Source organism: Eutrema salsugineum, unplaced genomic scaffold (genome assembly GCF_000478725.1).
Source record: "Eutrema salsugineum unplaced genomic scaffold, Eutsalg1_0 scaffold_2, whole genome shotgun sequence".
Classification (NCBI taxonomy): domain Eukaryota; kingdom Viridiplantae; phylum Streptophyta; class Magnoliopsida; order Brassicales; family Brassicaceae; genus Eutrema; species Eutrema salsugineum.
In genome coordinates this window covers 12,029,136-12,054,695 of record NW_006256829.1, presented here as the reverse complement: position 1 = coordinate 12,054,695, position 25,560 = coordinate 12,029,136, and the positions used below count along the sequence as shown (strand labels likewise).

Here is a 25,560-nt window from a genome sequence, read left to right as displayed (position 1 = left end):
TTACCAATAATATTTTATGTTTTTACTTTTTACAAATTCCAAACTGCCTAATACAAAGCATGTATATTGTAATAGTAATTATGATAAAATGCCCACAAATTTAACGTTTTGAGACCTAATCATTAACTTGGCATAACGAAATCATCAGATAATTTATGGGATTTATATAATTCCAGAATTGTTGATAGTGAAGGTACTTAATTTTACAAGTCGTTTTCAATAGTAAACAAACAAAAGGGTTATCCCTCGTGAACAAGAAGCTCATAAGAGGAGCGTTTTTTTATTTATTCAATTTAAATTCAATTCATTTATACTATTTATTTTCTTTTCTTCTCCTTCATGTCTTCTCTCCCCATTATTCATCCTCCTTAACTTTTCCTTTTTCTTGTTCAAATGAATCCAATTCCAAAAAAGGTTTTCCTTTTCGCCTATTTAATCTCAACCCATTTCATATAACGTCAAAAACATTATTGGGTTTCCATTAACAACTAAACAAAAATGGGTTTTGCTAATGATCAAGATCGGTTCTGTTCAACGCCTAAGCTTCCTCTGTTTTCATATCCGATGAACAGAGCATATGAAACTCCGGGATTAGCTACACCGCCGGTTAATATTGCGGGATCTGTTCCTTTTCTATGGGAAGAAGCTCCGGGAAAGCCTCGTTCTTCCATCAGAAAACCGGCGAGATCGAACCAAACCGGAGAAAAAAGAGGAGCCGCGAGATGCTTGGACCTTCCTCCGAGGCTGCTTTTGCCCGGAGAATCTTGTAAATCGTCGACGGCGAACGAGCCTTCTCCGACGACTGTTCTCGATGGTCCTTGCGATTTACGTCGCCGTTCGCTGTCGCTACCGAGGTCGGCGTCTGTAATTAGGAAGCTGAGAGGTGTTCCGGCGCCGGCGAAGGAAAAGAGATTGTTTGGGTCAAGTAGATGGGGAAGTTTTGGGAAATGCAAAGAGGCTTCGGAGGGTATTTTCGACTTTTCACGTTTCAGAGACGAAGGTTGTGATTGCCGGAGGGATTGGGCCGGAGGAGGAGGTTATTTCGCCGGCGACGACGGCACAAAAGTGAAACTTTTTACGGTTAAAAGGAAAGGAAGCCTTTTTAATCTCTCTCACACAACAAAGTCAGATTTCTGGGTAAGTTTCATTTTTCCAGCTAGGCAAAAATCAAAGTTACATACTTTTTCCCAAAATTCAAAACCTTTTTCAGTTTCCGATTTAAGTTGAGTTAATTAAGTAATTTACTAATTCCAAACCAGCTCTAGAACTTTGTGAGATTTTCCGAATTAGAAAGATTAACTTTCAGTGAAATATCATTTTTTGCAACAACAACAGAAAAAAGAGAGAGACTATTTTCATAGTAAAGTATTAAAAAATATATATATACTTTAAAAAAATAGTGTACCATCTTTTGAGTTTTGGGTGGAGGAAGTTATTGTGTAACCCAATTATTCGATATTTAAAAATGCAGGCAAGGGTTTACGAAGGGTTTAAGCAAGTGATTCCATGGAGGCGTAAGCAAGAGAATCTGTAAAGGATGAATTCTTCCACTATTTAAATCGAATCTCTCTTAAAAATTTCTTCTAATTCTATAACTGATTAATATACTAATTAACTAGTCTGATCTTGTGTATACTTTATTTATATACAATCTGTCAAGGAAACAATCTATATTAAGTACAATTTACAATGAAAATTAGGGGTTTCACTTTTTATCTTCCTTACATTTCATTTTATATGATGTTTGTTAAATCCCTGGAGATTTCTAAAAGTTTGAATCACATGATTGCCTTACTCTATTTTATAATTTATAATTTTAAAATGAAAAAAAAATTTGGAATGATTTGGAAATGAAATAAAATTCATATTAATTAATATTATAAAATAAAAAAAGTTCACTAAATCACTACTCATCTGATAATAAAGAGGATTCTCTCATGTGAAATGATGAAAACAAAAGGTGAATAAGAGTTTCTTATATTACATCTTTGTCTATAATGGACTTTCGCTAGTTTTTCTAAATTTTGTCAAAGTTGTTAGGAAATCGCAGTTTTATTATAGAGCAGACATTTCTATACAATCATTATACTACGACATTTGTGAATTATATCGTAGGCAACTTATAATCATTTATTCAACTCACCAAACCTAGATTTCAGTCATCAAAATGATTTATAAAAGCGTTCCACTTATTTTCATCATATAAATGGATCTGAATAAGTTAATAATAATCCCTAGATATTCTTTTGACCAAATACCCAAAAAACAAATCCCTAGATATTCTAGATTGACCAATTGGGTCACTAGAAAAACAGAAAACATCAGTCTAAAATAAAATGAAGACATAAGATAGAATTGTAGAAATTAAACACTAAAATAATTCAGTAGTAATCACCATTGGCGGCTAGTGACTTCCTTCTCTTGTAATTAGCTTTGAAACAAGCTTGTCTTAGTTTCTTGGTTCCAACAGTGAGCTCAGCATCAGGTTCCTGCTCTATATGGACCCTATGTTCCTCCAAGTTCTTCACTTCCTCCTCCATTCCTACACCCTGTCACCAAACCATGTTTTGATCCGATCTTCATTAAATTTCTAAATCAAGAACGTAATAAACCCTACAACGCCACTGAATCACAAGGAAACGGTTATTAATTAATGAAATGATGTTTTGTACCTTGAGATTCTTGATGAGAGAGTTAAGACTCTTGAGCTTCCGGTGAGGCCACCGGTAAATTCCTAGATCTCTGCAACGCTTCTTCAACACGGTGAGTCCAACGTTGAGTTCTTTAGCCGCTTTCATGATTGGTCTGTCGAAGAACTTTCTGATCTCAGACAACTCCAACTTGTCCTGTCTCTTTGTCCTAGAGTTCCTCTTCCTCCGTGTTCTCTTCTCGCATCTCTCAGTTGAACTGAGACAGTCTTTGTTTTGGACGGCCACTGGTGAAGAGGAGTCATTTGAGATGTAGGGTTCTTGCGTCAACATGAGCACGTCAGATGAGATTGTGTTATTCACTTCAATGTTTTCGAAGAAATTTCCAAAGTCATTGAACTGAAACTGAAAATGAAACGCTGCATCTAGTTTCAAATCATCGGTCTCTAGCAGAGACTCAAGCGGAGGCAACCTGTAGATGGAAAAACAATTAACAAAGGAAAGAACAAAAAAAACTAGGGCAAACCAATGATGACTTGTTTACCAAGAAAACGATTCATGTGTTTCCAACTTACTTATCGAGCATGTCGTAGAACGAATCTGGATCATTCTTGTTTTCCATTTTCATAGAAACGAGTGGGAGGACAGAGTTAGGATCCATTTGTTGAAGAGGATGTGAGAGTAAACAGAGCAGAACAGTTATGAGATAGAAACAGAGGAGTGTGTTGACGAAGGCATATATATTCTCTGCAATGTTCGTAGGAAATTGTGTGCAATGTAATGGGAGTTACGAGTCCCAAAGGGTATAATCATTAATTAGTTGAAGAGATTACCGTGTGATTTAATTAATTGTGTGATCATGGGGGCTGAATTGTGAGTTAGTTGCTTCTTTAATGATGCTGAGGATTATACTTTCTTCTCCTTCTTCGTCCTTTGGTCAAAGTCAATGCATGAAAGTAGATAAGATCTAAATTGGTGAAAATTCATAATCGATATTAAATGAATGGAGTGTTTATGTTATCTCGTATTAGATGATGCATGTGTTTTACATGTTATGATCATAGATACATGTGATGTGAAAAAGAGGATTGAGAAGATAGTCAGAGACTCAGAGTTTATGAGAGTCTTTGCTAATTATAGTTCACTTTGTAAATGAAAATATGAATAAGAAAAAAAAAACGTAGTCAAATTAAAAAAGGTTTAAATGTTATCATCTGTCTAGATTCAGTCACACGATACTAATACATTGTTTGATTAACACTACAATAATTGCATTCTTGAAGGGCAATGAAGAAAGAATCAAACTTCTTTTTTTCACATTGGTGTTTTAGTTTCGCCCAAATTCTTGAATTGTACTTGTGGCCAACGTAAGAACGTCTACAAACGCAGAGAACGATGCTCGAAGAAGCCTTGCCTCTATTGCTTCAAAGTGCCTATAATCCGGTGAGAAAAAAAATCAAAACTAAGGTTCTATGGACCCGAAGATGCCTAATTGAATTCGATTTAAGCGATTCAACGATCAAATAAGACGATGAAAGACTTTGAGAAAACTCACACAGAAAGCTTGTTGTTTGATACAGACATAACTCTTCTCACTTTATCAGGCTGCAACTGCAATAATGGTCAAATTCTCTAACATAAGTGAGATGGAGAAAAACAGATTACTTTTGATGGAAATTAAAAATTATTCACAAAACGAAGTGTGATTTGGGAGATTTCAAACCTCTTTATCAACAGCCAATGTTGTGTAAGCAATCAAAGCATGTTCTTCAGATTCAAAATTCACATCCAAGATACTGCAAATTGGCAAAAACAAAAAACTCTGTTACATCAAAGATAACCACAATCCCTAACTTTTGAACATAAAATCCCATTGAAAATAAACCAAATTTAATCAAGTCTATAACAGTGTGTTCCTAATATCAAAATCTCTAAGCCAAGCCCTAAATTTGAAGTCTAATAACTTCAAATTGACCCAATTGAGCGGAGATCATGAAACTTGGTCGTGTTGCTGTTAATGTGAGTAAAGATCGAAACTTTGGAATGTAGATCAAAGAAATTTCTTCAAATCAAATCAAATGTGTCAGACCCTAGATTTCTATAATCATTTCCGTATGTTCTATCATCAGATACAGAGCAAAAACGTTACGAACAACCGCAAACTAAGAGCTGAATCACTAAAAAGGAGAAGAATTGAAAAACAGAATCCCAAATCAAAGAAGATGATCGTAGAACAGAAAGTAAGAGAATTGACTGAACATACCAGCTAAAATCCCAAGTTTGGTTAGAAGGAGCAATTGCAGGAACAGTCGCAGCCATTTTTTAGCTGCTTCCTCCCTTCGTCAATGGAGGTTTCGGCCTAAAAATTGAAACTTTTTTTTTTTTCCCGACGAGCACAAACAAAAAAAAAACACAGAAGCAGGATTTTGAGTGGGCTACCAAAATAAGCTTCTTATTTACCGGCCCGGCCCAATATTTGTTGTCCTAGTGATTGTAATTGACAAAAATACCCTTGTCCGTTAACAAAGGCATGTCAAGGGTATATTCGAGGAGTATATCTTTGCATGAAGGAATATTACTTCGAGCACAAACCAGAATCTCGTCTTGTCTACTCATTTTGCTACTTCTTCGTTCTCTCTATCTCTCTCTCTGGTTTTGCAGATTAAACAATCCAGCCTAAATAACATCATTCACCTAAGAAGATCTTTGAGCTTTGGTTTCAGACAGAAGAAGCAGTACCAGGTATGTCCTCTTCTCATCATCTCTTCTTATCTTTTTTGTTTTTGTTTCTTGTAGCTGTTTCAGAATTAGCTCGTTTAATTTGTTCATGATCTTATAATAAGGATTGTTTCGTGGCTAGAAACTATGGTGATTAATTAATTAATAACAGGGTGATTCATGTCTTTGATGTATTAATAACATGGTGATTCATGGAACCTGGAATGTTTAATCAAAACCCAAGATTTCTAGTGCATTCATATTGTTTTCTAGTGTTATCCTTATCAACAAAATCTTACGCGTTTAATCCTTTACAGAGATAATAATCAGCCTAGTGAATGATTTTAGGCAATTGTGTAGGACTTGTAATTCTTACTTTTATGCAGAAACTTTGAAAGAACAATTATATTAGAGATTTATATGCCGTGTCTTTACAATATTACATTTGTAAACAAGGTACAGTGGAACAAATGTTTGTAATGATCCTCTCTACATGTGTATATTTAACAGTTTGTAATCTCTCTTCCATTTTTAAAAGCAGCCTCTCCTTCTCTAGCTTCTGTGAGCGTTTCTGTTTCATCAGCTTGATCATTGAAGAAACTGCAATATAGTTGCCTGTAAAAAAAAACTCTGTCGATGAGGACTCAACGAAAGCTTAAAGATAGCCAGATTGTGACATAACTAAGCGGTGAGGAAGCTTACTTGGTAGACAAATTGAAATATGTGAAGGGTTTTTTTGTTATGTGAGAGAAGGTCCAACTTTGACGGGTTTTACGACCCTGAAAGCTTTTCTTGCATACTCAAAAGCCAAAACCAGAAGCCCGAAGAGGAAAAGTAGACAGCGATGAAACTTTTCCAGGAGGAAATACGAAGGAGAGGCAGCATTCTTGCCTTCTGATGAGCTTCTAATGAATGCTATCCTCCTCTTGAAATAACCTGAGAGAAAACGAAACAAAAGCAAGCAAATAGTGGAATATTGATGTTAGTCTCCGAACAACCTTCGAAGAAGAAGAAGAAGAAGAATGGTCTGAAGCAATGGAAATTGTGTGTTTCTTCTATACCTGGATTTTCAATGGTGAGGTTAGTCCAATCAGTTGGTGTTTTCTTCATTTCTGACGCCTTGATTAACTCGATAAGAGCTTTATTAACCTGAAATTGAGTAGAAAGTGGTATCTTAATCCTTTTTTTTTCAGGTTCTGAGTAAGTAGTGGTGATACAGTCAAGAAGAAAGAAAACTTTGTTCCCTCTTGCATGTTGTAGCAATGCTATTTCTACAAGGCCTCAAAAGCCTGGTACGTAACAGTATGATTGCTTATAATGGTCGATCAGTTACTGCATCAGTCGATAGTTTTTTCAAATTGGCTGCCTTAACCATTTCGCCATATATGGATTAAATAAGTTAATCAAATTCATAGTCAACTTATTCTTAATTTCGGAATAGTCTAATTCTATTTCTGTCTGATATCTTGTATGTTAAGTTACGGTACATTTACTGCAGATTAAAGGAGATTAAGGGAACGACAAAGACGCATTAAGTCTTATATATCCATCAGACGCACGCAAGAAACCCAGCCAAGTTAAGACATAACTAAATAAGACAACAACAAAAAAGTACCTCTTCTGTCCTCTCATGGCTTACAAGATGACCACCATGAAGATCAACCATTCTAGCAACAGGAAATAGCTTTTGTGCCAGTCTTCTTGCGTAGCATATCTGAGCAATCACATCGTGTCTGCATATCACTCACCACGTACTCAAGTTAACGATTGAGTAAAGGTAAAGTTTCTATACTAGATCACACAAACTCAAGACAATGTCGCATGCATACCTTCCATGAATGACAGAGACAAGAAATCCAGCGGAGCGGATCCGTTCGATCTCTGGTTTTGTGAGTTTATGTAACCAACAAGCATTAAGTTGTCCGTCAAACCCGTGCTTGGACTGCATTCCAGTTTCTGATATTCCTTTTACATATTGCTGCATCGCATCACTCAAACATTAGTTCCCTCAGATCATCATTAGTCATATGGTTAATATGTAACTTTATTAAAACGAGTATGCCCACCTGGTATAACACATCCCGTCTTCTGTCAGTTCCTACGCGTTCTTCTAGGTAATCCTGCGTATAATAAAAAGCATAAGAACGTAATCGCCTCACAAGTTTCCTCTGGACAGTGATACATCACTCTTAGGATTACCAAATTACACTACTAACATAATTATCCAAGACGAATGATTCGATCTCTCAGCATATTCAACCATCTGATCGAACAACACCAAATTTTGCAAAGAAAGATAATTGCAATAAAAGAATTCCTTCAACAACACAATAACACTTGTTCTCTGTCAAGTTTGTTCTTAGAATTTTTAGCTCATCAAAGAACAAGCTCAAAATACCCACCTGTGAATAATGTGTGTCCAAATCAACTTTTGCCCTTTGTTCAGGGGTCTTCGCCATCCAAAAACGTACCGCAATATATAGCGTTAGCCGGTCAAGCTGAAACACATAAAAACAAAAGGCTGAAATCAAATTTCAAGTTTTTGTTTTGCTTTGTATCCAAGTGTCTGTCTCATGACAAAAACAAAACAGTTTGTCTTCATGTAAGAAACCAACAGATTTAACACATATGAACAAGTTCATTGCTATCAAAACAAGAAGATTCATGAAAAAGGGCCATGTGTTTCGTTTCAATCAGATTTCAAGTTTTTTTTTTTTCTTTTCCTCTTTTGTATCCAAGTCCTGTCGACAAATCATGACAAAAACAACTAGCTTTGTCTTCATGTAAGAAACCAACAGATCCAACACATATGAACAAGTCCATAGCAATCAAAAGAAGGAAGATTCGAGAAATTAGCGCCATGTGTTTCGTTTCAAGTACCTTGGGGAAACACTCGAAACCTCCACCTGTAACGTTAAGCAACGCTAGAGAAAGAACCCGTTCTGGCACCATTGCAGCTAACTTGCAAGCTATCATTGCTCCTGTTTAATCAAAAACCCAAGAAGAAGAAGAAGAAGAAGAAACAATAAGACTTCTTAAAGTATCTTTAGGACAAAACAATTTTGCTCGAACAAAATTTGTCTGGAATTTGAATTGATCAAAACAAAAAGTTACCCATAGAGTGCCCAATTATGTGAGCTCTCTCCCATCCCAAATGATCCAACAAATTAATTGAATCATTTGCCATTATCGTCGTCCTGCGACACAAAATCAAAGCAAAAATTGAGCGAAGCTAATTAAAAACCAATTTCGTGATTGTTGAATCGAAGAAAAAACCAATTCAAAAACAGAGAATTAGGTTCTCACTCACGTGTACTCTGATTTGTGGGTAGGCACAGAGCTTCGACCCATACCACGATTGTCAAAGGCGCAAACTTCGATGCCTTCGCCGATTCGTGAATCATCGGAAACGATTCCTTCGTCTTCTTCGTTGGGTTTTTCCGTTCCGGTCAATCCCTTGATTTGAGGTCCCCAGGATTCATGGGTTCCAGCTAAACCTGAACAAAAAAAATGGGAAAAATTTGAGCATTTAATCGAAAACCCAATTGAAAATTCAATAGAGGAAACATAGAAATATCTACCTATGATGAGAAGAGCTTTGGAAGGACCATGACCATACGTTCTGTAGAAGATCTTGACGCCGGCATTGTTAAGCGTCGTTTCTGCGTCGACGTGTTCTTTCACAACCTCGCAATACGGCATCGTTTGTTTTTTCTTTCTCAACGAAATGTTCCTCTGAGAGATCGGATTTAGCAACCGGAAATAAAGAAGAGGAAACGAAGAAAAGAAAAGGACTTTTCTATGGAGAGATTGGACGGCGATGGATTTGGTTTGGTTTTCTTTTGTTTGGTTTCGGTTTGGTTTCGGGTGGAGGTAAGGACTGCCACGTAGGATTCGTCGGCTGGGTGGCGGGTAATATCTAAAAAGGTCAATGGTCAAAATTTATAAACGGCAATTAAATATTGTGTCTAGAAGAAAAATAGCACGTGTGAAATGTAATACTCCACAACCAAAATCTCAAGGAGGATATGGTCTTAAAAACTTCATCTCTTCGAATGATATTTGTGCAAAATCGAAACTTCAAGTTACTCGTTACCCACTCGCTCTGATGGTAACTGTTGATTGTGGTTCTCAACTAAAAGGTTGGTTCGGTAATTCGAGTTCGGAGAAGATTAAGTTGATTAAATTTTATTAAGTTCTCAATGCGTTCAGTTCGGAGGTCTCTCGACGAACTCGATACAATATTCAGGTCTCTATTCTACGGATCCCCAAAAATCCCTTCTACAGTAACAATTCTACTATTTATAGTACATAAGCGAGGAGATGTTCTAGGGCTTCTCGTTCAGCTTTCACCGCCTTTTGTTGCTGGGCTTTTCTCTCATGGGCTGCGCTGTCAGGTCATGCCCATTTCGGTTAAGACCATCGTAAACCGGGGTCAATTGAGCCAGTCTCGATCTTTAACCGGTCCGAACCGGGGAGCGGAGTGTACCACCAACAGGATGTCCCCCCCAGTTCGGCAAATGGACCTGACTGACTTTTGCCGAATTGGAGCTAGATCGGTTATAGACCGAGGTCGGTGACGTCGAGTTCTCGACTTACACCCTTCTTCATTTCTCCGGTGTCCTGGCAAGGATATTTAAGTATTTTCACTCGCGGGGAACTGAAAAGGCGCGTCGGTTTAGGCGGGAAATCAGGACGTTACGAGGTGCGGAAGTCGAGAAGTCGCAATGATTCAGTCTTCTTCTATAAATAGGGTTCAACTCTCCCCATTTCTCACTTTCGCTCATACTGCCAAGGTATTTGCTCTCCTTTCTCTCTAAATTTTCTTCTCTCATTCTCTAGAATTCCGGTCGCCGTCCGTCGTGCTCTCTCGTCGACGGTTGTTCTCTTGAGTTCTCCGACGATGTCTTCCGACTCTTCTTCCAATTCCGAGGTTGCCATTCTTCCCGAACACCATAGGGAGGTAACTTCTACTGACATCTCGAGCTCGGGATCTACAGAACATTCTTCGAACGCTTCCCTGGTTCGCAAAAATTCCCGTGTCGTCGAGGTCGGCTCTGGTAGCCGAGTTCCAATTCGGGCTCCAGAGCGGATAGATCGAGATCTCCGCGAGCCCGAAGGCCAAGTTCCTACCGACCTGGTCCAGGGGCGGGAACCTGATGTGAAGACAGATGAGGACGCTCCATTGCACGAGGTCGGGGAAGGAGGAGCGCAGGATCCAGACGACGATGATATGATGTTGATCGTGGATTGTCATCTCCGGAGACGGTTCGGGCTGCTATGCTGATCGGCGGAGCCCCTCCTGGAATCATTATTCAAGTTCCTGAACCGGAAGAGCGCCCTTGGGATGCACCCAAGGGTTTCATCTGTGTCTACGAGGCATATTTCCGTGAGGCCGGATTGACTTTCCCTTTGCCCCGCTTGTTGTTCGCCTACTGCAATCGTCGTGGCTGCGCGATATCGCAACTTCAGCCGGCGTCGATCGTAAACTTTGTTGGGATTCTCCAGCTCGGGCGTGACGTCCAGGCTCACATCAACGTGGCCCAATTCGAGGAGCTCTTTATTATGAAGGTCTCGTCGGCCAAAAGCTGGTTTCTGTCGGTGAATTGCAACCCGAAGTTCGACCTGGTCACAGGGAACAAGGCTAGCAAATTTCCGAACTGGGATCAGAGTTACTTCTTTGTTCGCGTTGACTCGTCATCTGCTGAGAATCCGGAGAGCACATTCCGGACTGGCTAGAGTGTCGATTTCGGTACATATCTCATGGTTGACTCTCCTGTTCCTTGGTCGATACTGATAAAAATTCTTTGCTTATGCAGATCGTCACGTTCCAGGATTCATTCAACACTCCCTCACGTCCGACCTTGCGAAGCAATTAAGTCTCGCCGGACAGCGCCGTTGGCCCATTGCCTATCAGGAGAAGATCGACCGCCAGATAAAGAGAGCTCAGGATAGAGGTATGAGATCTCGGGTCGTCTTGAATTTGTTATCACTTAGTTTTTTTTTTTTATTATGGTTGACACACTTGTCTTTTTTTGGTAGCCAAAACTAAAGCGGAACCCAGCTCGTCGAGGCCGGTACCGAAGAAGAAGAAAACGAGGAAAATCAGCCAGTCAAGTCGGAGAAAGATGGCATTCGACAGATCTGACATTCCCATGATGGACTTTGGGGCTGACGAGGAAGAAGATAATGCCCTGATCGATATTGTCGGTCTCGACGGGAATGAGGCCGGTGATGGCGTTGAAGCCGCTATCGGGGACGAAGTCGACAATGTTCCGCTCGGCCCGGTTGACCCTCTGATCCCAGTTGCGGAACCGGAGGGCGACGTGGCGGGAACTAGTGTTCCTGAGGCGACTCCTCAGCCTCAAATGGAGGAAGGGGAAATTCGTTAGTAGGATGAGGACGAGCTCACCATTGCCGACCGTGCCTGGAGGAAGAAAGGCAAGTCCTCGAAGAAATCGTCTCGGAAGAGGGGTGGTGATCCCGAGACGGCTGCGAGCGAGGGGACTCTGACTCAGATTCCCCCAGCGGATCCGGCAGCTGAGACCGGAAACCCGAGGTCACCCAAGAGGCGTCGGACCTCTGACTCGTCCTCTTTTTCAGTCCGGCTTCAGTACAACAAAGACCGGTCCTTTTTTGATGACTCGACTGCCTGCGCTGAGCTCTTTAGGCAGATCGTGCCGGCTTAGTTTCCGATGCCTGAGACAAAGGACCTCTTCCGCCCCAAGTCTGATGCTCGGGTCGCGAAATCTGCCTCTGCTGTAAGCTTCTCTCTATCTTGAATACTTAGATATTTCTTAATCTTGGAATGTCTAATTTCGATTTCCACTTTCAGCTCGTCTGTGATACCAACGAGCTTGTTCGCGAGTACGACTCCGAGGTCGAGAGGCTGAGAAAAATTAACGCCGAGGTTGCTGCTGAGAGGGCGTCTTTGGAAGCGTCGTACCGGGACGAGAAAGAAAGGTACGAGGCTGCTGTGCTAGCCTTCACTGAAAAGGAGAAGGAGAACGCTGCCTTGAAGGAGCAGGCCGGGGCTCTAGGGAAGCGGACTGCCGAACTGGAGGGAGACATGGATGCTCTGTCCAAGTCGTTCAAGACGAGCGAACTAGAGAGGCGGAGGTACCGAGATGCCGAGTCCAAGGGCAGAAAGATGCTGGCCGCGCTTAGGGGCAAGTGCGAGGGGAAGCTCGCCAAGATGAAGGACTTCATGGACAAGTTCGAGCTCAGAAAGGCGCCGTTCCTCAAGCTTAACCAGGCGACTGCTCTGGTCGGCTTCTGCGACTTTCCAAGGAGGGAACACAATATGATCGTCCTGTCGCACATCGTGGAGACGTACGCGCGTAGGGTCAAGAACTGCACGAAGGAGGTCGATGATATCCCCCTTCCGCGGTTTGAGAACGAAGACTTCCTCCTCCCGAGTGACGACGATCTCATTCCCAGGATTGTGCTTCCGCCGGGGATGCAGGTTCCGGAGGGTTTGGACCAGTTCGGCTCGAACTCTAGGTCCATCTCGGCTGATCGGGCTGCGAGTCTCAAGAGTCCGGCGTCTGTCGCTCGCCAATGATGCTCTTAGTTTTCCTTAGTTTTATTTTGTTGTTGTAAAGACTATCTTACCCGCATAGCTTGGATTTTATCTTATCGATTCGTTTTGGTCGCCATTTTTAGGCGTTGTATTTGTTGCCGTCTAGTTCGGCAATTTCGGATATTTAATGAAATGAACATGGTTTTTATTTATCTCGACTTTTACTTTGAATTTTCCTTTAATATTTCGTTACGAACTGTTGGGACTTCGGCTTGTTTTGATTAAATTTGGAGTTCGTGATGTTATTGTGACGATGCGGTCGAACTCGGGAAATTCTCCGAACTTGAATCACAGTCGGCGGATTACTATTCGGAAGAGTGAGTGCGGATTGGGTTCCGGCTTTGAATAGTGGGCACCAAGGGGGTGCGGGCGAGACAGATCTCGGCTTTTGAGATTGTATTCATGGGGAATACTTAATTTCGATCTCCTGGCCGGGGAGTCGGTATGTGGAGTTAGAGATAAGACGAAAAAGATGGATTTTTATTGGATTTGTAGCTGGACTCGAAATCAAGCTGCCTACGTACCCTTTTGCAAGGGATCAAGCCACTCGTAGTTCAATTTACAGGGGTGAGTTCGGCAGGAGCCGGACTGTTTTTTTTTTTTTTTCTTCTTCTTTGAATCGCTGGTGGCGGTAGAATGGATGGTCCGAGCTCGCGGTAGCTGGGACTTAGTAGTAATATCGCTTGAGGTTGGCTGAGTTCCATGATCGCGGGATCGGCGTTCCGTCAAGTTGCATGAGTTCGTAAACTCCGGGCCTGACGATTCTCATTATCTGATAAGGACCTTCCCAGTTCGTTCCCAGCTTCCCGGCGTTTAACTCCTCGGTGTTGTGGAACACCTTGCGCAGAACGAGGTCGCCTTCATTGAAATGTCGACCTCGTACTTTCTTGTTGTAATAGCGAGCAGCGAGCTTTTGATAGTTCTGGATTCGGAGGGAGCTAAGCATCGCTGTTCTTCCAAGTTATCGAGGTTGTTGAGCATCATCTGGTCGTTGAGGTCGGGGTTCTCGGGGAGCACGGAATATCTTAATGTTGGGATGCTGACTTCTGCCGGACAGAGTGCTTCAAGTCCGTATGCTAAGGAGAAGGGGATTGTCCGGTCGATCGTCTGGGAGTAGTTCGATGCGACCATAAGACTCCGTCGAGTTCGTCCACCCAAGTGCCTTTCTTAGCCTCCAAACGCTTCTTTATGCCGTCCAGAATGGTTTTGTTGGTTGCTTCGGCTTGACCGTTGCTTTGCGGATATCGCGGGGTGAGAAACTAAGACGAATTTTGAACTTCGCGCACCAATCATTGAACGTCCCAGCAATGAACTGTGGTCCGTTGTCCGTGATGATCTCGTGCGGGACCCCGTGGCGGCAAATGATATACTTCCAAACGAATTTTTGTACATCCAGTGCGGTGATCTCCGAGTACGCTTCGGCCTCAACCCATTTTGTGAAGTAGTCAGTCATAATCAAGATGTACTGTTTTTGACTTGTTGATCGGCATAAAGGGCCAACGATGTCCATAGCCCACCGCATGAAAGGGTAAGGGGCCGTACTGGTTTGCAGCAGCTCGGTCGGCACGTTAATCATTGGACCATGGCGCTGGCACTTATCGCACTTCATGACAAACTTCTCGCAGTCCGCATTCATTATCGGCGAAAAATAGCGGGCTTTTTTTATTTTCAGAGCAAGGGATCGACCTCCCGAGTGATTACCACCTGATCCTTCGTGGATTTCGCGCATGATCTCGACTATATCGTTCCCTGAGACGCAGACCAAGAGTACTCCGGATGCGCTCCAACGGTACAGTTTATCTTTATGCATTGTGTAGAGAGCAGCCCTAACTTTAAGACGACGAACAACCCATTTGTCTTCTGGGACTATGCCGTTGAGGAGGTATTCTCGCAGTTCGGCTGTCCAATCTTCGGCGGACTCGTTCCCTTGGTTTTCACTGGTTGATGGGCTATGAATTCCTTCAGTTATGTGCTCGAAGTCATGATCGGCGGCTGGGTCCTCGAGAGTCTGTTCGGCATTATCCTCAAGAACCTGCTCGGCATTCTTGCGTTGCGTTTTTGACGAGGTCGGATTATCCTCATAGTTCCGTCGTCGGGTGGCAACATTGCATTTTAGCGCGGTCTTGATGCTTGGTTCTAGGATACTCTCGACCGGGATTTTTCTCTTCATATGCGGGTCGGAACTAGAAGTTAGGGCGGCTAACGCGTCGGCGGACGAGTTCTCGCCGCGAGAGATTTGGTGAGTTCGAACGTCTCAAACTGCGAGATGAGTGCCTTAGTCGTTGTTAGGTACGCGTCCATTCGTTCGTTTTTGGTCGTGTATTCCCCGCTTAATTGACTCGCGACGAGCTGCTAGTCGCAGAAAGCGTGAACATGTCGCACACCGAGCCCTTTAGCCAATCGTAGTCCGGCAAGTAGGGCTTCATACTCAGATTCATTGTTTGATGCTGGGAATTCAAGGCGGAACGACTGTTCGAGGATCTCGCCGCTTGGAGACTTTAGGCGGATTCCGACACCTGATCCGCGGTGCGATGACGATCCATCGACATGTAGAATCCATAGCTCGGGGGGCGGCTGTTCGACAACGAACTCTTTTGGGAGCTCGATCAGAAAATCGGCGAGTACTTGGGATTTCGCGCTAGTTCGGTTCTTGTATTCTATATCGTACTCGCTTAGCTCGACGGCCCATTTCGCGAGGTGACCTGATTGGCTTGGACTGTGTAGAATGGTTCGGAGCGGCTGGTCGGGTAAGACTGTGATTGAATGGGACTGAAAATATGGCCGAAGTTTCCGCTCAGAAGTCACCACTGCGAGCGCCAACTTTTCTAAAGTCGGGTATCTGGCTTCGGCGTCACTTAGCGATTTGCTGACATAGAATATGGGACGCTGTTTCCCCCTATCTTCGCGGACTAGAACACTGCTAACCGCTGAAGCGGAAATAGCGATATATAAGAACAGCATCTCGCCATTCTTGGGTTTAGCTAGGATGGGGGGAGTCGAGAGATACGTTTTCAGCTGCTTGAAAGCATCTTCGCACTCGGCACTCCAGGTATGATGCTTGTTACCTCGGAACAACCGGTAGAAAGGCAGACACTTATCCATCGATCTAGAGATAAATCTGTTCAGAGCGGCGATTCGGCCTGTGAGTTTTTGCACTTCCCTTTTTGAAGTCCGGGAAGGTAGGTCTAGAACTGCAGATATCTGCTTTGGGTTAGCCTCGATGCCGCGCTCGGTGACGATGTAACCCAGGAACTCGCTCGCCGTTACGCCGAAGGTGCATTTGGCGGGGTTGAGTTTCATCTCGTACTCGTTCAAAATGTCGAAACTTGTTGATAAGTGAGATACGTGGTCCTTAGCGTGCAGGGATTTAACCAGCATGTCATCAATGTATACTTCCATCGTTTTTCCGAGCTGACTGGCGAACATGCGGTTCACGAGTCTTTGATACGTGGCTCCCGCGTTCTTGAGACCGAACGGCATGACCTTATAGCAGTAGATTCCTCGATCTGTGATGAACGAAGTCTTTTCCCGATCATCCGGATGCATTAGGATTTGGTTATACCCCGAGAAGGCATCCATGAAAGATAACAGTTCGTTGCCGGCAGTTGCCTCTATCAACCGATCAATGTGCGGTAGTGGGAAACTATCTTTTGGACAAGCTTTGTTCAGGTCAGTGAAGTCGACGCAGATCCTCCACTTCCCATTCTTTTTCTTCACGACTATCGGGTTTGCTAGCCAGTCCGTGATCGAACCAGCTTTGAGCAATTTTTCGACCTCATCGTTGACCGCTCGCGCTTTCTCGGGTCCGAGCTTGCGCCTCTTTTACTTGATAGGTTTATATGTAGGATCGATGTTCAACTCGTGGCAAGTGATGTCTGGACTGATTCCGGGCATGTCGCTGATATTCCATGCGAATGTGGAGACGTTCTTCTGGAGGAAGCTGACGAGTGCTTCCCGAATATTGTTGTCGAGTTCGGCCCCTATGCCGACACATTTTTCTGGATCTGTCGGATCAATGCAGACTTGGTCGACCTGGCTCTGTTTGGGTCGACCGAACTAGCTTACTGCGGCCGCACGATCTTCCGAAAAGGGGCTGATGACGCATGTTCGTGCGAGACTGAGCTTGCACTCGGTGAGATGACATAGTCGGGACGCGGTCTGGCTTCCTTTGAGGGTGAAAATTCCTGACGGGGTTGGGAACTTGACGCACTGATGGAACGTTGAAGCGATGGCTTTCATGTCAAACAGCCATGGCGTCCCCAAAATCGCATTGTATATTGCCGGTTTGTTGAGAACCAGGAATTTAATCATTCGGGCTGACCCGCCGACATATATGGGTATCTTCACCGTTCCTACTGTCCTTGTTTTTTCTCCGGTGAACCCGGTCAATGATTCCATATAAGGCTTGATCTCGGAATCCGGAAAGTCCATATTCTTGAGTGTTTCCTTGAATATAACGTTTACCGAACTACCCGTGTCGATTAATATCCTGCTTACTTCAATGTCTCCGAGCTGAAGCTCCACGACGAGGCAATCCTTATGAGGCATATGTACTCCCCGCTGGTCGGCTTCGGTGAATAACAGTGGTACGATTGTAACCGTTGTCTGGGGTTACGAACTCGATGCTTGCCGGCTGTACTCTTTGAGGGCTCGAACGGAATAATTGCATGATTCGAGGGCTCCCATATTGATATTGACCTTCTTCCTAGTTTTAGGTACGTTCGTTTCTCTATTCGGTGTTTCGCGGTCTCGCTTAGGGGGCACAACCTGTTCTTCATCAGAGTCGGCTGCCTTAGTAGTCTCTTGATTGCCGGGTTTGTTTGGTCGGGGGTTTGGTCGCCGTGGTCCCGGTTTAGGCAGGTCTGCGGTGTCGATCTCGCCCTTGCGGAACTGTTGAAGTAAGAAGTCCCTCAGATGTCGGCATTCCTCTGTGCTATGCCCATATCGCTCGTGATATTCGCAAAAACGTTCGCTTAACGGCGTATCGTCATCTTTATGCCATGTGTTCCAAGATTTTGGCGGCCGTCCTGACTTTTGATTTGACGGTCCTGCCTGGTTCACTACTCCGCGCGGTTTGCCGGACTGGACTTTTGTTTCCGAATTATCCTTTGCGGTCAAAGTCTGGCCGGGCTTTGTCGTTGAATACTGCCGATCCTTGGCGGCCTCTTCTTCTTCTTCCGCGATGAAGATGTTGGATTTATGAAGCGCGTCCTCGAGGGTGAGCGGTCTGTTCCTGCGAAGCTCTTTGTGGAAGGGTGACTTGTACCATGTTTTCTGGTATAAAGCTTCGAGGGCGGCTTCGTCGTCCACCGTGCAATGCGCCACGATCTGCTTGAAACACGCCATGAAGTCTCGGAGTGATTCGTTTTCACCCTGCGATATCTCCCACAGCTCGGAGTTACGGGTTTTCTGCCCAATGAACATCGAAAAATGTTTTGCGAACTTAGTCGAGAGCTCCTTGTAGTTATCAATGGAGTCGGCTTCCAATCTTGAGAACCAATCCAAAGCTATGCCTTCGAGGTGCTCGACGAACAGCTGGCATTGAATCGCGTCTTTCTGCTCGGCCGAGGTGAACTTCAATCGGTTGATCACGATGCCGAACAAGGTAAGGAAATGCCTTGGGTCTGAGTTCCCTTCGTACGAACGCAGTTTAAACTTTTCCAGGTTAGGGACGGGGACGTTGGTGATCCGGGAAGTGAACAGTGTTTTTTGTGCTTCCTGGATTACGCGGTCGATCTCAGGTGCCGAACTGGTGGCTTGGTGAAATTTGGAACTGATCTCTCGCAGTTGGGCCTGCATCCGTTCGATTTCCAGGTCGGGGGGGGGGGACATACTATTGGTTGACCTCGTATGTGCTGGGACGGGCTCTCGGACTGTTGCTGTTGCTGTATTACCGATCGCGCCACCGTGCACTGCGGGTCTCGCTCTCCTTGGAAATCGCTGATGAGGTTTCGTCGTCGGAGCGGGCTTTCCTGTTGCAGGCTAGAGATCTGCGTGGTGAGAGTCGCGAATTAGGCATCATTGCTGCGGACTAGCTCCTGCATCTGAGCAGCGAAGGCGTTCATGAGTGCAGTGGGATCGAAGGCAGCTGGTGAAGCCTGGTGAGTGCTTGAGCTCGGCTCTGCTCTAATCTCTTGCGTTCCAGTTTGAGGTCGCACGGGACTACGGTCGTCTTTTCCTATATGTCCTCCGAACTGGACGGGGCTGTCTGCACATGTCATTTGACTCCCGACCTGGACTGAGGTCGGTTGTCCGCCGTCTGCACGGGTCGTCGGACTCCCGACCTGGATTGAGGTCGATTGTCCACCATCGGTCGTCATGTCTTCGAGGTCGATTACCGAATCGGCCCCACGGTGGGCGCCAATTGTTGATTGTCGTTCTCAACTATTCAAGGGTCGATTCGGTAATTCGAGTTTGGAGAAGATTAAGTTGATTAAATTTTATTAAGTTCTCAATTACAGTTCGTTCAGTTCGGAGGTCTCTCGACGAACTCGATACAATATTCAGGTCTCTATTCTCCGGGTCCCCAAAAATCTCTTCTACAGTAACAATTCTACTATTTATAGTACATAAGCGAGGAGATGTTCTAGGGCTTCTCGTTCAGCTCTCACCGCCTCTTGTTGCTGGGCTTTTTTCTCATGGGCCGCGCTGTCAGGTCAGACCCATTTCGGTTAAAACCATCGTAAACCAGAGTCAATTGGCCCGGTCTTGGTCTTTAATCGGTCCGAACTAGGGAGCGAAGTGTACCACCAATAGTAACCAAAAAATTTGTGTACCAATTACACATAAAATTAAACTGTGAATTAGTTTAAAAGTTATTGCAAATTGATGTAGTGTTTTTTGGCATACAACTTGGTGTATAGCTGATTATCAAATAAACTGATTTAAGTTATAACATAATTTAACAGTAACAGAAACAGGTTCCTGATCCTCTGTTTTCATTATTTAAATAAAAAACAAAACAGAACAGGTTAATTACTCTAATTTTTAACTACGTTATTTTTGCTAGTTAGACTCGGTAGTCGGTATGCTCGATCACCCTCATGTTGTTATGAATTATTCCTCATATTCGTTTTTTTTTAATTTTTAATTCCATTTTATTTTTCAGATTTTATTATTTATTTTGAGGTCAGTAATTGAAGACAAAGATAACTGCTTGACCACAAGACTATGTCAGGCAAATGCAATTCCTATGGCAGCAAAAGCGTCGACTTCAGTTATATAGACGAAAACGGAAACATGCACTATTATATCAAATTAAATAATTTAGACCAAATTTAGTTAAAGAGAAACATTAAACACATCTATTATAGTAAAACATAATCACTTTTAGTACTTGCTTCCAAACACTCCTATTTTTTTTATAAGTGTTTAAAAATAATTTTAATAATTATTTATATTTAATTTCGAAAATTAGTTATTAATTTAAATATTTTTAAGGTTCCTTAAATATAGGTAATTTAGATTTGATTTGATTTGATTAAAAATAATAAATCAGATATTAATTTAGAGTTGATTTAAAGATTCTAATTTAAATAATTTCTATACTATTAAATATTTTTATCAAAAATATCTAAAATTTTTGAAAAATAATTCACATATAAAAAATAATGGTCATATTTGAAATATAAAATATTTATAATGATGTAAATGATATGATATTTATGTTGCTTATATAATATATTTACGATTATGATTTATTTACAAACTAATAATAAAATAATAGATAAAATTCAAATGTATAATTTAAATATTAAAAATATATTTTTTAAAATTCATAGAACTAAAAATATATATAAAAACCGGGTTAAAAATATTTTGGTAACTAAAATCACTAATTTTGAATTATACATGTATATCGAAAATATATTTTTCTTACAAAATAAAAACATAAAAAATTAAAAATTATTGCATACACTATAATGTGATTTGAAAAACCAGTTGTACAATCCATTCGTTGATTAAATTTTAGAAAACTATAATGCTAAATAATATTGTTAATACATTTCAAACTTTTAACAAATATTTATATTATACGGTAATATAAACGGAAAATTTAGAATTATGTTTTTATAATAGTTCATTTTGAATTAATATTAGCAGATGGGTTAAAATTATATTTTTATAATTATAATTAATTTTAATACTATAAAAATATATCTAAACACAAAAATCAATATTTTCACTTATTAAAAAATATATTTATAAAAATAATTATATCTAAACTCAAAAACACAAATTATATTACAAAATTCGTTAAACAATAAAAAATATTCTCGTGCAACTGCACGGGGTTAGAATCTAATTTTATTTGTAAAATTATACCCCTATAAAATTATACCAACTGAACTAACTTAAGTTTTGGAAAATTGGCTCCAAAATAATTTTTAAAGTCACCGACCTGAAACACATGCTTCATCAGCCTGTATTCAGGCACGGCTCTCAGCCTGTGTTCAGGCACGGCTCTGTATGTAAGACATGCAATATGTATATTAATCCAACACTTTTACAACACAAAAGTATCATCCTCATAATTTAGTTACCCAATTTAGCACTAAATAATACTCCCTCCATTTTAAAATATAAGTCGTTTTAAAATCAATTTTTTATTTCAAAATATAAATCATTCTCAGATTTTAATGCAAATATTTGAAAACAATTCTACTTTATCCCTACTCTTTTAACTAATTAATTAATGAGAACATAAAAATAGTAGATTAGTGAAGTAAATTGAAAATTGAATGGTTTTCTTAATCAGTATGAAAAAACTACATTAACTTTTATTTCGAAACTGAGGAAGTATAATTTAGAACATAATAAACAGTTTCCGCGCTAGATCCGCCATTCTATTACATTTTCTGATAGTCTTCAAAGTAAAGAAGCAAAACCGTTGATAACTATAAATGGCGTTACCATTTTACAAAATTTTAAGCATTACAGTTCAGCTTCATATCCCTGCAAAGAATTGAAAATGGGGCTAATGTGAAGATTTAGTAATCCTTGTAACAAAAGGCATATGAAAAAAACCATTTTTGCCAAATACATAAACTTGTTGGATTAAGTTAAGATCAAATCGGTTTATCTGAAGTCAACACTCGTATATATCAATTAAGTATTAATCATATCACATTTATTTATAATCAATGAGGGATGTTGAAGCATCTCCAAATTCTCCGATCTCCAACACTCTAAACGATACCGTTTTACGGTATTAGCAAAGACCGTAATTAGCGTTCACCACTACCCTTTGCACGGTCTCTCTACTCTCAAAGGAGCGTCTCAAACTTTTAAAAACCTCCCTTTTGTGATTTATCAAGACGAAACTCTTTTGCATTGCTCCGATTTGGATATTCTCGCAGCCCCTCTCCAAATTCCCGAGAAAATTGACGGGAAACTTGCTTCGTTTTCCGAGAAAAAAAGGAAAGTAATTGGTTACTGTACTTCTAGGGTCTGTGAAATCCTCGACTTCGAATTTGGGGACGGAACTTTCCCCGGCGAGATTGATGATTAAGGACTAATTAGTTGATTGGACTTTGTTTTTGATTTTGAGTTCTAATGGAGAGATCTAGATCGAAGAGGAACTATCACTATGACCAAGACTATGATGGAGATTCCATGGGCAGGTCTAAACCTCGCTACAACAACAACAACAATTACCACTTTGGCGGCGGAGGAAATAACAGATACCGTGGCGGCGGTGGCGGCGGCGGAAATAGCCGGCCATCGAAGTCACACCCGGAAACGATGGCGACGACGACTTATCGTGTCCTCTGCCTCGACGCTAAAGCAGGAGGCGTTATTGGAAAATCCGGAACAATCATCAAGTCGATACGGCAGCACACCGGCGCGTGGATTAACGTTCACGAGCTAGTTCCCGGAGACGCCGAGCGTATCATCGAGATTTCCGATAACCGTCGTCGTGACCCCGACGGGAGAATGCCGTCGTTCTCTCCTGCTCAGGAGGCTTTGTTCAGCGTCCACGACAGGATTCTAGAGAGCGAGGCTCAGTTCGGGTACGGTGTTGCTCCGCCGCCGGAAGAGGAGGAGGATTACGGTGGAGTTAGGCCCGGAGGAGGGAGAGTTGTGACGAGGCTTGTGGTTTCGAGGATGCATGTTGGTTGCTTGTTGGGTAAAGGTGGGAAGATTATCGAGCAGATGAGAATCGAAACCAAGACTCATATTAGGATCCTGCCTAGAGAAAGTAACTTACCTCGTTGTGTTTCCCTCTCTGAAGAGATTGTTCAGGTCTGAGAAATTAAAATAGTTGCTTGAATCTGGTTTTAGAGTTCGTATGAAATGGTATTGATTTGAATTCAGAGTAATGTCTAAGCCTTGGTCAGATTGTTGTGTTTGTCTCTTTCAGATTGTAGGTGAACCTGAAGCAGTGAAGAACGCTTTAGCCATTGTATCATCGCGTCTAAGAGAGAGTCAACATCGTGATCGCAGTCAATTCCAAGGCCGTTTGCATTCACCAGAACGGCCTTTGCCGCCTGCTGATGATTATGTTCCTCAGCAAAGAAGACAATCATCTGAGAGGTTTCATCATGGCAACTACAGGAGCAACAGTTTCAGCTCTCGTCAGTCCAACTATGCAGCAGAAGCTCCAGCAGCAGCTCCTGTTGGTGAGAATGCACAGCCTCTCTACACCGAAGAGCTTGTGTTCCGGATTCTATGCCCTGTTGACAAGATTGTTCGTGTTGTTGGAGAATCACAAGGAATAATAGATTTGCTTCAAAACGAGATTGGCGTGGACACTAGAGTGTCTGAACCTGTTGCTGGATCTGATGAACAGATAATTACCATTTCTTCAGAAGAGGTGTTTTAAATATCCCCAGATCCTCTTCAGTATTGTCTGTTACATGTTCTTGAACCTCTGTTTTCTTATGTTGCCTAGGCGCCTGATGACCAGCTTTTCCCTGCGCAAGAAGCTTTGTTGCACATTCAAACTCGGATCGTAGACCTTATTCCGGATAAAGATAACCTTATAACAACGAGATTGCTTGTCTCATCTAGAGACTCAGTATGTTTGGAAGGGAAAGCAGGATCTGTATCTGAGATATCACGATTAACTGGAGCAAGCGTACAGATCCTAGCCAGGGAAGAAATTCCCCGATGTGTTTCCATCAATGATGTTGTTGTACAGGTTTGTTTTGTCTAGATTTTGAGCATATTTCTAAACTTAGTTCTGGTCTGACAAGAGAATTCTCATGTGGAATGTAGATTGCTGGCGAGATCAGAGCAGCTAGGGATGCACTTGTTGAATTAACGTTACGATTGAGGAGTCATCTCTCTCAAAAGGATACACCACCGGCTTCTACATCCACAACTGGCCCTCTTGAAGGTGTTGCAGGAGTGATAGAGGTAGCTTCATCAAACAACACAACTCAATCCCGTGAAGGTCTTACCAGTTCCAATCTGATGTTGCTGCAAGCTAGCGCAATCGCTACACAATTTAAGGTTTTATATCTCATATCTTGTCAATACAAATGCATCCATGATCAGTTAGTTTCCGGCTTATTGACTGTGATGACATGGAAGCGATGTAATATTGCAATCTGGCAATGCAGATTGACTTGAATACTCGGGAAGTAGCCTACCTTTATTGTCCATCAGTGCAATGTTCTTGTATTTACAGATATTTTCTCCTGTTTCTTTTAGGAAGGATCATTTGCAAAGGCGGGTGAAAGTGAACACCGGGATGAGGTTCCTGTCACTACCAGCAGGTAGAGAAACTCCCAAATTTAGAATTATTCGTTCTGAAACGTAGACACAAATATATCCTTAGGATATAACAAGTGCTCTCGTTTCTGTTTTTTGTTTTTGTTTTCTAGAATGCCGCTTGTTACTAGGAGCACTCTTGAAGTTGTATTACCAGACCAGGCTATTCCTAAGCTTGTTACGAAATCAAGAAACAAGCTTGCACAAATCAGTGAGGTGAAACTCTCTCTATTAACTAGAAGTAGATTGGTTGCAAATCATGTCTTTAGTTCAAATCTCTGACGGCTTGTATTCTCTTCTTTTTTTCAACTTGATCACAGTGGTCTGGAGCAAGTGTAACCTTAGTTGAAGACCGACCTGAAGAGACACAGAATATCATTCGAATCTCGGGTACACCAGAGCAGGCAGAGAGAGCACAGAGCTTGCTTCAAGGCTTCATCTTGAGCAGTAAGTTTCTCTCTCTCTTTTCAAACTAAATATCAAATACTTTTGAGCTACAGGACTCATGATCTTTGTTCCATTATTTGGTTCAGTACAAGAGGATGGACCATGAACTTGGACGGAACATCAGGATAACACACAGAGGAATGAGATCAAGAAACTGAGAAATGTGGTGTTTGTATGAATTGTGGAGTAATTAGGATTTCAGTGCAAGTGTGAGCAGTAACGGGAAGAAGGTTTAGATGAATACATTTTGAGCTACACGCTTTGGCTACTATGTTGTTGTCTATCAGTCTCTTTTTTCCATTGTTTTGTAACTTATAAAAGTCATCAAAGTTAAATCCGAATGTACTTTCATTGAAGACCCAAACTAAATTTAGTGATGCAAAATAAAAAAAAAGTAATTGTCGACATTTATCTTAAAATCCAGTTTCGTTTTAGATTAAAACAGAA

General features: G+C 41.8%; 6 protein-coding genes across 6 annotated transcripts; 2 read left to right on the top strand and 4 right to left on the bottom strand.

The window, feature by feature from the left end:
- Positions 1 to 398: 398 nt before the first annotated feature.
- Positions 399 to 1,739, top strand: LOC18017061 (uncharacterized protein At4g00950). Its single transcript, XM_006401691.2, has 2 exons — positions 399 to 1,137; positions 1,472 to 1,739. The coding sequence occupies exons 1-2, from the start codon at positions 499 to 501 to the stop codon at positions 1,532 to 1,534; spliced, it is 702 nt and encodes a 233-aa protein (XP_006401754.1). The 5' UTR covers positions 399 to 498; the 3' UTR covers positions 1,535 to 1,739.
- Positions 1,740 to 2,381: 642 nt separating this feature from the next.
- Positions 2,382 to 3,386, bottom strand: LOC18017060 (protein RKD4). Its single transcript, XM_006401690.2, is given in 4 exon segments — positions 2,382 to 2,549; positions 2,673 to 3,120; positions 3,224 to 3,327; positions 3,330 to 3,386. Coding segments are annotated over 4 exon segments (777 nt in total).
- A 429-nt stretch (positions 3,387 to 3,815) lies between these two features.
- Positions 3,816 to 5,045, bottom strand: LOC18017059. The gene is made up of 4 exons (XM_006401689.2): positions 4,912 to 5,045; positions 4,372 to 4,444; positions 4,204 to 4,259; positions 3,816 to 4,081 (listed from the first exon to the last, which is right to left on the bottom strand). The coding sequence occupies exons 1-4, from the start codon at positions 4,965 to 4,967 to the stop codon at positions 3,976 to 3,978; spliced, it is 291 nt and encodes a 96-aa protein (XP_006401752.1). The 5' UTR covers positions 4,968 to 5,045; the 3' UTR covers positions 3,816 to 3,975.
- Positions 5,046 to 5,753: 708 nt separating this feature from the next.
- Positions 5,754 to 9,178, bottom strand: LOC18017058. The gene is made up of 11 exons (XM_024156578.1): positions 8,948 to 9,178; positions 8,677 to 8,863; positions 8,481 to 8,563; positions 8,247 to 8,347; positions 7,769 to 7,864; positions 7,433 to 7,486; positions 7,196 to 7,344; positions 6,982 to 7,099; positions 6,428 to 6,515; positions 6,069 to 6,302; positions 5,754 to 5,981 (listed from the first exon to the last, which is right to left on the bottom strand). The coding sequence occupies exons 1-10, from the start codon at positions 9,066 to 9,068 to the stop codon at positions 6,106 to 6,108; spliced, it is 1,194 nt and encodes a 397-aa protein (XP_024012346.1). The 5' UTR covers positions 9,069 to 9,178; the 3' UTR covers positions 5,754 to 5,981; positions 6,069 to 6,105.
- An 8,381-nt stretch (positions 9,179 to 17,559) lies between these two features.
- Positions 17,560 to 18,747, bottom strand: LOC112086500. The gene has a single exon (XM_024155457.1). It carries the CDS (start codon positions 18,745 to 18,747, stop codon positions 17,560 to 17,562), a length of 1,188 nt encoding a protein of 395 aa, XP_024011225.1.
- A 3,487-nt stretch (positions 18,748 to 22,234) lies between these two features.
- Positions 22,235 to 25,465, top strand: LOC18017057 (RNA-binding KH domain-containing protein RCF3). Its single transcript, XM_006401687.2, has 8 exons — positions 22,235 to 23,193; positions 23,312 to 23,764; positions 23,843 to 24,091; positions 24,169 to 24,405; positions 24,607 to 24,671; positions 24,780 to 24,882; positions 24,987 to 25,113; positions 25,200 to 25,465. The coding sequence occupies exons 1-8, from the start codon at positions 22,504 to 22,506 to the stop codon at positions 25,217 to 25,219; spliced, it is 1,944 nt and encodes a 647-aa protein (XP_006401750.1). The 5' UTR covers positions 22,235 to 22,503; the 3' UTR covers positions 25,220 to 25,465.
- The last annotated feature ends 95 nt before the right edge of the window (positions 25,466 to 25,560 follow it).